We start from the raw sequence: 13,843 nt of genomic DNA on the forward strand, positions 1-13,843 counted from the left end.
AGTCCTTTACCTGCACTGTTTCCCTTAATCTTCACCACAGCCCTATGAAATAGGTAGTATTATTATCTCCATTTTACCTATGAGGAAATAGAGACTTAGACAGGTTAAATAACTTTCCCAAGGCTGGTAAGTGGTAGAGTTGGGATTTGAATTGGGGTTGACTGACTCCAAAGAACACCTCAAAATACTACCTTTACCTTTCAACAATTAGGGTAAAGAAGCTCTCTGTAACTGAAAACTCTCATTACTGATAAGGTGGAAGCAGAGATAACTGCCAGGAAGATCACCGTTTGCTGACCTCTCAGTGGTTGCTGCTGGAAAACACTTGGGGCGGGAGGAGCAGTGGGAGCAGAGCAGACCCTGCAGACAAGGGGCAGGTGTTCATGGTGGCCACAGCTCCTGACTCGCCAGCCTCTTTGGGTCATTTATCTCCTCGTTGGGAGGATGTCCGCACAGTGAATGCTACTGGGAGAATGACCCCCCTGTACCCACAGAAGCCAGTCCCTCCAGTTCAGGAACTAGATTCTCCAGGGATTGGGCCCCTCACCGTCATACTGACACTGAGAATCTGGAGGCACTGGATGGGATCAGTCAGCACCCACGTCATGAGCAGGATCACATCTGCTATCACCAGGGCTGCCACCAACCCCAGGAGCTGCAGGTCTTTGATTATCTGCAAAAGAGTCAAGGTCATAACTTTCCTTTGCTCACTGGCTATACAACACAGGGGCTAGAGTGTCCTATGTGCTCTGAGATAAAGGCTCCAGGGTTAACTTTCCAAAAGGGCTTCAAATCCAGCCATCAAAGATGAAACAGACACTAAACACATGCAGTGATTTCTATGTGCATATCATCATTAGCACCATTAAACCTTTTCATTTGTTTGTCCTTTCCATATCCTGCCTTTTCCCACAAAGGATTCAAGGGATGTTATAAAATAAATACACTATTATTTCTATATGTTTATATAGCACACAGAGAGATGTGGAAATTTTTGCCTAAAACTATTAACAACCATTAACCTGGAGGGTCAGACTGAGAGATGATGGTGGTGGAGGAGAGATTACTAGCATTTTCTTTAAACATATGTGAAGCATTTGACTTAATACAAAGAGAATGTGTTATTTTTGTGGTTACAAAAATAAAATTTAAAAAATGTATGCAGCAACAGGATGAAAAATATTAAGGAAAGACAATAAGGAGAATTATGATGAATGCTCAGGTGAGGAGAGCACATACCATTCAAGAATTGGGGCAGAAACATGGGTCTGCATTTTTGACAACCAATGAAAAGAAGGAAGCACAACTAGTTACATGATTCATGGTGTTTGTAAGATAAAAACAAATCAGTTGCTGAACCAAAATGCTCCAAACCAGTGATAAGGAGAAAATCTTCAAATCAACCAGCAAAAAATGACAAAGCATGTATAGAGGAACAAAGATAAGGAAGACATCAGATTTCTTATGAGATACAAGGACAAGTGAGAAAACAGTAGAGGGAAATCTTCAACTAAAGAAAATAAAATATGAACCTAGAATCTTATATCCAGAAAAAATATCTTTCAAAAATAAAGGTGAAATAAGGACTTTTTCAGATAAACAAAAGCCAAAAGAATTCAACATTAGCACACTTGCATGAGAATGTTAGATATCCTTGAAGTAAAAGGAAAATAATACCAGATGAATATACGGATCTATACGAGGAAATTAAGAGCTCTGGAAATGTTAACTTCATAGAAAAATATATGATTGATATTTACTATTTAAATATCTTTAAAACATAACTGATTGCTTAAACAAAAATTAGTAACAATTGTGTGGGGCTTGTAACATATGTAGAAGTAAAAACAACACAAAGATTGGAGAGTAGGGAACTGGAAGCACACTATTGTAAATGAAATACTTATGCCATAAGTAAATGCCAATTATATAATTATACACAAACTCTTCCAGAAATTGAATTGGAGGGAATACTTCCCAATTCATTCTACAAGGCTGCCATTACCCTGTTACAAAACCAGAAAAAGATTTTATAAGAAAAGAAAGCTGCAGAGCAACATACCTTAGGAATATGAACACGAAGATTATAAACAGAATTTTATGAAAATGAATCCAACAATATAAGAGGGTAATACATAATGACCAAGTGGAGTTTGTTTCAGGAATACAAGGTTGGTTTGAGATCCTAAAATCAATTAATGTAATTCACCATATGAGCAAGCTAAAAATGAAAAATCATACGATTAACAGATACAGAAAACACATTTGACAAAACCCAACATTAATTCTTTATAGAAACTCAGTAAAATAGGAATAGAAGGGAACTTCTCCAATTAGATAAAGGGCATCTATGATAAAACTACAGCTAACATCATTCTTAGTTTTGACTAAGATAGGATGTTTTCCCCATATGATCAAGAACAACTCAAGGATGTCTGCTCTCAGCACTTCTATTGAACACTGTACTGGTGTTTCTAGCCAGTGCCATCATACAAGATTGAAAAGAAAATTTCTTTTACAGAAGATATGAATCTATATAGAAAATCTGATGGAATCTGCACAAAAGTTACTAGAACTAATAAGTAGTTTTGCAAGATTGCAGCATGCAAGATCAGCTTCCAAAAATCAATTGTATTTGTATATATTAGCAACAAAAAATTGGAAAGTGAAATAAAAAACAGTAACATGTATAATAGCATAAAAAATAAAATACTCAGGAATAGATTTGATAAAAGATATGAAAGACCTCCACTGAAAACTACAAAAAAATTGCTGAGAGAAATTAGAAAAGACCTAAATATATGAAGAAGTATACTGTGTTCATGGGTTAAAAGACACAACATTGTTAAGAAAACAGTTCTCCACAATTTGATCTACAGATTCAATACAACCTCAATCAAAATCTCAGCAAAAAATTCGCAGAAATTGGCAAACTGATTAAAAAATTCATATGGAAATTCAAAGGATCTAGATTAGCCAAAACAACCTGAAAGAGAAGAACTAATACTCCTTGACTCAAGATTTAACATAGGACTTCCCTGGTGGCACAGTGGTTAAGAATCCTCCTGCCAACGCAGGGGACACAGGTTTGAGCCCTGGTCTAGGAAGATCCTACATGCCACAGAGTAACTAAGCCCGTACGCCACAACTACTGAGCCCGCGTGCCACAACTACTGAAGCCCATGCACCTAGAGCCCATGCTCTGCAACAAGAGAAGCCACTGCAATGAGAAGCTCACGCACCACAATGAAGAGTAGCCCCTGCTCTCCACAACTACAGAAAGCCTGTGCACAGCAATGAAGACCCAACACAGCCAAAAATAAATTTAAAAAAAAAAGATTTAACATAAAGCTACAGTAATATGGTATTGGTGTCAAAATAAACAATGACATCAATGAAACAGATTCAACAAAGGTGCAAAGGTAATTCAGTGAAGAAAGGACACTCTTTTCAACAATGGTGCCAGAACAATTGGATATCCACATATAAAAAATGAACTTCAATCCACAGATCACATCATATTTCAAAATTAACTCAAAATAAATCATAGACCTAAATGTAGAAACAAAAACTCTTAAAACATCTAGAAGTAAACATAGGAGAAAAACTTTTGGGGCCTTGGGTTAGGCAAAAGTTTCTTAGATCTGATACTAAAAACATGATCCATTAAAGAACAAAGTAGTAAATTGGACTTCATCAGAATTAGAAACATCTTCTTTTTGAAAGACATTCTTAAGGGAATGAAAAGTCACAAACTGGAAGAAAATCTTTATTTGATAAAGGACTGTATCTGGAATATAAAAAGAACCCTCAAAACGCAATAATAAGAAAACAAACAACTAACTTAAAAAAATAGGTGAGAGATCTGAGCAGATACTTCACCAAAGAAGGTATATGGATGGCAAATAAGCATATAAAAAGATGCTCAACACTGCATCAGGGAAATGCAAATTAAAACACAATGAGAATCTACCATACTTACCTATTAGAATGACCAACGTGAAAACGACCAACTGAGTCTAATGTTGGGAAGGATGTGGAGGAAAGGGACTCATACACTGTTGGTGGGAATGTAAAATGGTACAAACACTTTGGAAAAGTCATGCAATTTCTTTAAAAGGTAAACATACACCTACCATATGATCCAATCATTCTACGCTTAGGTTTTTAAACAAGAGAAATGAAAGCATATGTCTACACAAAGACTCGTACACAAACATTCATAGCAGTTTTATTTTTAATAGCCCTAAACTGGAAACAAACCCAAACATCCATCAATAGGTGAATGTATGAACCAACTGTAGTTACATCTACACATTGGAAAATTACTTAGCAATAAAAAGAAAAGAACCATTGATGCAAGTAACAACATAGATAAATCTCAAAATAATTATGCCAAGTAAAAGAAAGATAAAAAAATACATACTATATAATTACATTTATATAAAATTCTGGAAAATACAAACTAATCTATAGTAACAGAAAGCAGGTCAGTGGTTGCCTGCGGACAGGGACAGGGGATGTAAGAATTAGACAGGAGAGGGAGATGACAAGGGTGCATGAGGAAACTTGTAGATTATATCCCACGTTTCACAGTGTATACATATGTCAAAACATATCAAACAGTAAATATGTGCAGTTCACTGGATGTCAATTATACCTCAATAAAGCTATTTTTTAAAAAAGGAATTAGTGTTCTAGAGGAATGAATGAACTTACTGTCTTTTAGGCAAACTTTTTCATATGTATGGTTACTCACAGTGGAGCTTTTGATAAATATTCACCACAATTTAATAATGTTTGCTAAAAAAAAAGTCTTGTCAGTCCAGAGAAGTAAACTCCAACTGAGTAATATGTTGGGTCTGGGCAGGGCTTACATAGACAAAGGGTTTGATGATCAGGCTTTGAGGTGTGGGCAGCTCTATCAGGAAACCTGATAAAATGGGGGAATGTGGTTAGGATGACACCTGATGTCAGGCACAGGTAGGTGGTCTGGCTGCCACATAGCTTCTAGGGTTGATTCTGTCTGCTGAAATGGGTATGCTCTTCCTTGCTCACTGCTCCAGGCTCATCCTTCTTAGTGCAGAGAATGCCCTTCTTAAATGGAAAAGAATTGGGCTCCAAAAAGGGAAATAACTGCTTATCTGCTATAGCTTCTCTGTAATCACTCTCCCTCTGTCCACTTTCAGCCCACACCTGTGCCAAGCAACAGCCTCTCTGGGCATCTTGCTCTCCCTCAAACTGATGCCAGATATGGGCCAGCTCACACATCCCCCAGAGGAGTACCAGGGCCTGGGGTGCATATGAAGCAGAACCTTTGTTTAAAGACCTATATCCCAATAGCACTGACACCGGCCATGTGACTCCAAGGTTTGAAGTAAGGAGCAGGAGCTTCAGATCATCATAAAAGGGCCAGACCCAGTAATCTGGCACAAGTTTCTCTAGCTTTTAATCAGTAGTAGAGCTGCTGTCTGTGATCAAGCACTGTGTACTTGTTGCCTACTCACCACTCTCTTGTCTGGAACCCTCTGGGTAAACACCTTGTAGAGTCGCCAGCTCTTTCCCAGAATGGGGCCAAACACAAGGGAGGTCCCAATGCACAACATGGACAGTCTTACCTACAGGCGGAAAGGGACAGAAGCAAGAGGCATAAGAGAAACCTTTGTGGTTCTCCACACATTCTGATTTGTAATGGCTCAGTCCACAGAGGACCTGGGGCAGAAAGTGGACCTCACTGACTCAGCGTTCCAGGGATTGCCTCTGAAAGTGCCCACAGCAAAGATAAATATAACCAACACCCGCATCATATTCAAAACAAAACTGAAGACTTCACCTACCTGAATGAGAGTTTCCATTGAGCTTCCTGCTAAAGCACCTTGATGGTGAATCCCAAAGAGGTAAGCGCTACTGTAAGTCAGACAACTGCCCAATAAGGTCACAATGTTCAGATTGGGACTGGACATCTTCACAATCCTATAGGAAACCAGGAAGAAAGACACCTACAGTCATGACATTTGCCCTGGGAGTGGGCCAGAATAATCTCCAATGCAGCCTCAGAGTAGAAGGCCATAGGGAAGAAACAACTTTACAAATCTGTGAAAAATTTAAATAAAAATTTTTAAAAATTAAATAAATATGACTTATTTAAATTTATTTTCAAAAAGAACTAAATTCTGGTATTTCTTGCTTGTATAACTCCAAGTCTTTTAAAAGAAGGTCACTTCCTAAAAACAGGTGGTATCAGAGAAGAGTTAGGATTTTTCCATGAGTTTATGGTTGCTAAGAGACTGCTCTATGCAGCCTAGTAAATAAATAACTAGCAGGTAGATACCTAAAGAGATACAGTTTGGAGCCTTTAAAAATGAGCTGTAAGGTAAACTACTATTTGAAAAAACCAGACAAAGATACCACAAAAAAAGAAAATTACAGGCCAATATCACTAATAAACATAAACACAAAAATCCTCAACAAAACATTAGCAAGTCGAATCCATCAATACTTTAAAAGGATCATACACCATGATCAAGGGGGATTTATCCCAGGGATGCAAGGATTTTTCAATATCCGCAAATCCATCAGTGTGATACACCACACCAACAAACTAAAGAATAAAAAGCATACGATCGGGCTTCCCTGGTGGCGCAGTGGTTGAGAGTCCGCCTGCCGATGCAGGGGACACGGGTTCGTGCCCCGGTCTGGGAAGATCCCACGTGCCGCGGAGCGGCTGGGCCCGTGAGCCATGGCTGTTGAGCCTGTGCGTCCGGAGCCGGTGCTCCGCAATGGGAGAGGCCACAACAGTGAGAGGCCCATGTAACGCAAAAAAAAAAAAAAAAAAAAGCATACGATCATCTTAATAGATGCAGAAAAAGCTTTCGATAAAATTCAACAGCCATTTATGATAAAAAAAACTCTCCAGAAAGTGGGCATAGAGGGAACCTACCTCAACATAATAAAGGCCATAATTGACAAACCCACAGCTAACATCATACTCAAGGGTGAAAAGCTGAAAGCATTTCCTCTAAGATCAGACAAGGATGGCCACTTTCACCACTTTTATTCAACATACTTTTGGAAGTCCTAGCCACAGCAATCAGAGAAGAAAAACAAATAAAAGGAATCCAAGTTGGAAAAGAAGGAATAAAACTGTCACTGTTTGCAGATGACATGTTACTCTATATAGAAAATCCTCAAGATACTACCAGAAAACTACTAGAGCTCATCAATGATTTTGGTAAAGTTGCAGGATACAGAATTAATACACAGAAATCTATTACACTTCTATACACTAACAATGAAAGATAAGAAAGAAAAAGTAAGGAAACGATTCCATTTACCATTGCATCAAAAAGAATAAAATATCTAGGAATAAGCCTACCTAAGGAGGCAAAAGACATGTACTCCAAAAACTATAAGACACTGATGAAAGAAATCAAAGATGACACAAACAGATAGAAAGATGTACTGTGTTCTTGGACTGGCAGAATCAATATTGTCAAAATGACTACACTACCCAAGGCAATCTACAGATTTAATGCAATCCCTAACAAATCACCAATGGCATTTTTCACAGAAATAGAAAAAACATTTTTTTAATTTGTATGGAAAAATGAAAGACCCTGAATAGCCAAAGCAATCTCGAGAAAGAAAAATGGAGCTGCAGGAATCAGGCTCCCTGACTTTAGACCATACTACAAAGCTATGGTCCTCAAAACAGTATGATACTGGCACAAAAACAGAAATATAGATCAATGGGACAGGATAGAAAGCTCAGAAATAAACCCAACACATATGGTCAATTAATGACATGACAGAGGAGGCAAGAATATACAATGGATATACACCCTCTTCAATGGGTGATGCTAGGAAAACTGGACAGCTACATGTAAAAGAATGAAATTAGAACATTCTCTAACACTATACACAAAAATAAACTCAAAATGGATTAAAGACCTAAATGTAAAACCGAATACCATGAAACTACTCAAGGAAAACATAGAACACTCTTTGACTTAAATCACAGCAATATCTTTTTGCATCCATCTCCTAGAGTAATGGAAATAAAAAGAAAAATAAACAAATGGGATCAAATTAAACTTACATGGTTTTTCACAACAAAGGAAACCATAAACAAAACCAAAAAGACAACCTACAGAATGGGAGGAAATATTTGCAAATGATGTGACCAACAAGGGATTAATCTCCAAACTATACAAATACCTCATACAGATCAATAACAACAGCAACAACAAAAACCAAACAACACAGTCAAAAAATGGGCAGAAGGGCTTCCCTGGTGGTGCAGTGGTTGAGAGTCCACCTGCTGATGCAGGGACACGGGCTCGTGCCCCAGTCTGGGAAGATCCCACATGCCACGGAGTGGCTGGGCCAGTGAGCCATGGCCACTGAGCCTGCGCGTCCGGAGCCCGTGCTCCGCAACGGGAGAGGCCACAACAGTGAGGCCCACACACCGCAAAAAAAAACAAAAACAAAAACAAAAGGGCAGAAGATCTGAATAGACATTTCTCCAGAGAAGACATACAGATGGCCAAAAGGCACATGAAAAGATGCTCACCATCGCTAATTATTAGAGAAATGCAAATCAAAACTACAATGAGGTTATCACCTCACACCAGTCAGAATGGCCATCATCAAAAAGTCTACAAATAATAAATGCTGGAGAGGGTATGGAGAAAAAGGAACCCTCCTACAGTTGGTGAGAATGTAAATTGATACAGCCACTATGGAGAACAGTATGGAGGTTCCTTAAAAAACTAAAAATAGAGCTACCATATGATCCTGCAATACCACTCCTGGGCATATACCTGCAGAAAACCATAATTTGAAAAGATACATGCGCCCCAGTGCTCACTGCAGCACTATTTACAATAGCCAGGACATGGAAGCAACCTAAATTTCCATTGGCAGGTGAATGGATAAAGAAGATGTGGTATGTATATACGATGGAATGTTAGTCAGCCATAAAAAAGAATGAAATAATGCCATTTGCAGCAACATGGCTGGACCTAGATTATCATACTAAGTGAAATAAACCAGACAGAGAAAGACAAATATCATATGATATCACTTATATATGCAATCCAATTAAAAATGATGCAAATGTACTTACACACAAAACAGAAATAGAACCACAGACATAGAAAACAAATTTATAGTTACCAAAAGGGAAAGGTGGGGAGGGATGAATTAGGAGTTTGGGATTAGCATATACACACTATTATATATAAAACAGATAACCAACAAGGACCTACTGTATAGCATAGAGATCTATACTCAATATTCTGTGATAACCTATAAGGGAAAAGAATCTGAAAAAGAATATATATAATACATATATTGATAATATACATGTATGTATAACTGAATCACTTTGCTGTACACCTGAAACTAACACAACATTGTAAGTCAACTATACTTCAATAAAAAAATAAAGTTAAAAAATAAAATAAAATGAGCTGTAAGGTAAACTACTTTTTGACAAAAGTTTGGGGAAGTTTTCATCCACTATTTACTTTATTTGACATGTAAATTGTTTTCCTCTCTCTGTTTGACCAAGAGAGGAAGAGAAAGCAGGGATTGAAAGCAGGAAATTTGGGAAGGGTTGTTTCTTGAGTGATTTTTAAATGAAGTTATAGAGCACTTTGAAGGTTATGGGGAAATGTGGACAATCACGGTCTGACACAAATCCTGGGCACCAGTAGAGGCTTGGGACCAGGTAGAAATGTGTGAATTGGTTAACCTAAGGGGAAAAGCAGGTTTACATTGGACTGTGACTGATAACAATTAAGAAATAAAAATAACTAGTAACAGTTAAGAAGTAATGTAACTGTACTTAAGAGTTTTAGTCTAAATAGTGTATTCTGCATAAGTGCAATATTTATACAACTGGTCATTTGGTAATTATACTTATATGTTTATTTTTTTCTTAAACTCACCTAAATTTTCTTTTATTAATTAATTAATTAATTAATTAATTATGGCTACATTGGGTCTTTGTTGCTACACGCGGGCTTTCTCTAGCTGCAGCAAGCGGGGGCTACTCTTCGTTGCAGTGTATGGGCTTCTCATCGTGTTGGCTTCTCTTGTTGTGGAGCACGGGCTCTAGGCGTGCGGGCTTCAGTAGTTGTGGCACACGAGCTCAGTAGTTGTGGCTCGCGGGTTCTACAGCGCAGGCTCAGTAGTTATGGCGCGCGAGCTTAGTTGCTCCACAGGATCTAAGGGATGATGTGGGATCTTCCTGGACCAGGGCTCGAACCCGTGTCCCCTGCACTGCAGGCGGATTCTTAACCACTGCTCCACCAGGGATGTTCCCTATATGTTTATTTTAAAATAGTAACAAGGGGGAAAGCATTCTTATCTATGTACCTGGATTACCTGGCTGACCACCTTAAAGGCCAGAGTGAAGGCAAACCCAGCTACTTAGTACAGCCTACTTTAAAGACAGGCAATGTACCTAGGAGGCATTAAACAAACAGTTTGGCAGTGCTGTACTTAGAACCATCACAACCACCATCAGCCCAGCTTGATTACTTCATAGCTGGCAACATAATTACATCCACACATACAAGAACACCAAACCTCTGCCTGTGACTCAGGCCCCAAGTACGGTCACCGTAAGCCAATGAGTCCAGCTGAGCCTTACCTAGTCTTGGAGCAAAAATCTTGATTTTTTTCTCTTCCTCTAAAAGTGAGAACAACTGCCTTGTAAAATGGGGATAATAATAATACACGTTCCCCTCCTGCCCAAACCAAAGAGTTGTGAGGATTCAAAGAGGCAATGTAGCCAAGTGTGTGGCACAGGGCCCAGCAAGTAGTAAGCATGTTGCCAACATAGCTGATGATACGGTTAACTTCATCATCTTCCAGGCTTTAGAAACCTGGGAATCACCTATTCCTCTCTCTTTTCCTTCTCCACCTCTTTCTTTATCACCTCTACCCAATCAACTGCCAATTTCTTTCACTTGTTATTTCAAAATCTCTCTGAGCTATCCCTCGCTCTCCATTCCTGCTACCACATTTATCCAGGATACAGTCATGTTAGGAGAAATGGAACTGGAGTCTGGTATGAGATGGGAATCCTGGCTCAGCCAATCACAGCTGTGTGACTTTCATCGCCTCATTTAACTAGTCTAGGTTCCTGCTTCCTCATTTGTGAAATGAAGATGATATCTTCTTTTGTATCCACCCACAGGGTACTGTGAGGATCAAATGAGGTGTGTGCGAAAACTCTTTGCATACTCTAAGGCGATGCAAAAATGTTAATCTTTAGATTTTTTGGTGTAAGCTTCAGCTCTCTGTAACACCAGTTTTTCCCTGTCCTAATACATCTTGCGCATTACTTTCACACTTATTTTCTTAAAATACCACCTTCATCACTTAGCAAGAGAGCTACATGTATAAAGAACAATTTTCTATTGTTTACCTTAAGTCTCCTGTACCCCCATTTAAGATTTAGCCCTCTCCTACCTACCCACTTCTTCCTTCAGGCTTGCTTCCTCAGTCATCATGTCTTCAAACTGTGGGCTTAGAGTAATCTTCCCTAGTTTCTTTGTCTCTTCCCATAAGAAGGGGGAATATGTGCTGAATATTGACTACCGAAATAACAATGATTATCAGCAGCTTCGCAAAGCATTTGTTAAGAAAAGTATACATTAGAGAGACCAGTGCTGACACTGATTTAGAAAAGAGGGCACCGCTGACCGGGACTGGCCACTCAGTGCAGCCAGAAGCTTGGGCGGTGGTAAAACCACTGGGTGGGGGCTTCCCTGTTGGCGCAGTGGTTGAGAGTCCGCCTGCTGATACAGGGGACACGGGTTCATGCCCCAGTCCAGGAAGATCCCACATGCCGCAGAGCGGCTGGGCCCGTGAACCATGGCCGCTGAGCCTGCGCGTCCGGAGCCTGTGCTCCGCAACGGGAGAGGCCACAACAGTGAGAGGCCCGTGTACCGCAAAAAAACAAAAAACAAAAAACAAAAACAAACCACTGGGTGGGATCCTGCAGGACCAAGAACGGAGGCTGTTCTTCCCCATGGCCTCTCACAAGCTCCTATGCATCAGCCATGAATATCTGATGATGAGGTTCTCACCAAGCAAATGCCCAGGTTTCACAGCCACATGTCTGTGTTGTCTAGATCACTGATGGGTAGGTTTCTTCCTCAACTCCTCTCTGGACCATTTTATTTGAATACCACTGTACAATCAGGTCTCCTTTGTGTAATTCAGTACTGCATGAATCCTGATTTAGAATTCCTCCCCCTCCTGATTTAGTTAGGAGGAACTCAATTTAGTTTTTTTAAAAAACAAAATATACATTACATAGTCTTCACATCTCAGAAGTTGATGCAAATTAATTTTCAAATGGACATGTTATGGACTTATAATATGTATGTTTTGCTATTTTTCCTAAACAATGATACTGAAAACTTGCCTCAGAAAAGAAAATGAATAGAAGATGATTTACCAATTGTGTTTGGCCAAGTTAACACCTGTGAAGTCACTGAAAGGTGAATCATCTCCAATTCAGCAGGTGAATTATGTAAGTCTGGAGAATGTCTTTGCTACTTTGATAGGAATTCAACCACCTATATCATTTATACTTTTCTATTGAACTAAAAGATGAAGACTGCATATGCTGAATATTTTAATAACCACAAACATAATTTCTACAAGGGAAGAAGATTTTAATATTATCTACTTATAAATAGCCAGGCCCATCTAGATTACTTGTGTTTCATCTATGAAGAGATAAAACGCCCAGACTGGGTTACTGACAGTCAGAAACAAGGTGGCATTTTTTTTAAAAAAGGATTTTATAGCTACCTCATTATCTTTTTTTCTTCATTTACTGATTGGCAATATAAGGCAAGAGTTTTCTTGATTTCTCTCTTCTCAAGTAACGTTTCAGTACATAGAGATAAATATCCATCTGTATCTGCAGAACCTGTATAAACCTGTATTATCATTTCAAAGTCTTTAATGAATTCAGATGCATAAATTACATCTACCAGTATGATGTTTTAAAAATCTTTATCAAGTATCAGTTTCTGAACTTGGTCTTTCATTATACTTGGAGTTATAGAGACACTGGTATCCTGTTGTTTCTTCTTAATGATGCTAAGGACAGAGTTTGGAAACATAGCCTGTGAATGGTGCTGAGGGTACTTCTTGGCTTGCTGTTACTATTAGCAAACTTTCCTAAAATGTCACAGGGCCATGCTTTCTAAAATGCTACATGAGTCGATATAAATAGTATCATTGAGCTTTAAACATATCCAAAAAGCTTTTTAATAAAACAATTAAGATTAAATTGTGAAATTTATTGAATTTCTTTTTCAGTCCACTGTTTTTGATCCACACTACAATGGGATTATAGATCTAACTCATCTGGATATGTTCCGAACAGTTTTATCATAATTTTGTCTGGTGTGTTTCAGCAAATGTAATCATTTTGCTTACTTCTAATGTATTAAGTTCAATTCAAATTCTGAACACCTCAAACTAATATTTGTGTGACCTGTAGCTATTTATATTCAAACTTTGTATTTTAAGGGTGAGAGCAGCCTGGCGCTGCTTCTTCCTCTCCTGCCTGGGCCACCATCCTAGGAGACCGTCCTAGGAGATTTCATTAACCTTTCAACTTCCAGAGTTTAAATTCTTTAATCATAACAACTTCACTTTATTCCACTTTCAGACACCCTGGGTCACACCCTGGGTCTTATGATCATTCAGAATGGTTCCACTTAAGAAAATTTAAACACCAATATCTCTGATTTCAATGCATCCAAACTTTAACTCCTAGTCTCCCCCCTCAACCTGTTCTTACATC

The 13,843-nt window shown here is 38.7% G+C and overlaps 1 protein-coding gene across 2 annotated transcripts in view; it reads right to left on the reverse strand.

Annotated features, from left to right (window-relative positions):
* Positions 1-13,843, reverse strand: part of GPR156 (G protein-coupled receptor 156) — a 93,230-nt gene that overhangs the window by 17,226 nt on the left and 62,161 nt on the right. For both annotated transcript variants that reach the window (XM_081235246.1, XM_081235247.1), the window contains 3 exons: positions 5,838-5,973; positions 5,508-5,618; positions 548-673 (listed from right to left, as the gene is read on the reverse strand). In XM_081235246.1, coding sequence (XP_081091372.1) covers positions 548-673; positions 5,508-5,618; positions 5,838-5,973 — 373 coding nt within the window. The remainder of the gene's footprint in view (positions 1-547; positions 674-5,507; positions 5,619-5,837; positions 5,974-13,843) is intronic.

Source organism: Mesoplodon bidens (genome assembly GCF_964165515.1).
Source record: "Mesoplodon bidens genome assembly, chromosome: 5".
Lineage (NCBI taxonomy): Eukaryota > Metazoa > Chordata > Mammalia > Artiodactyla > Ziphiidae > Mesoplodon > Mesoplodon bidens.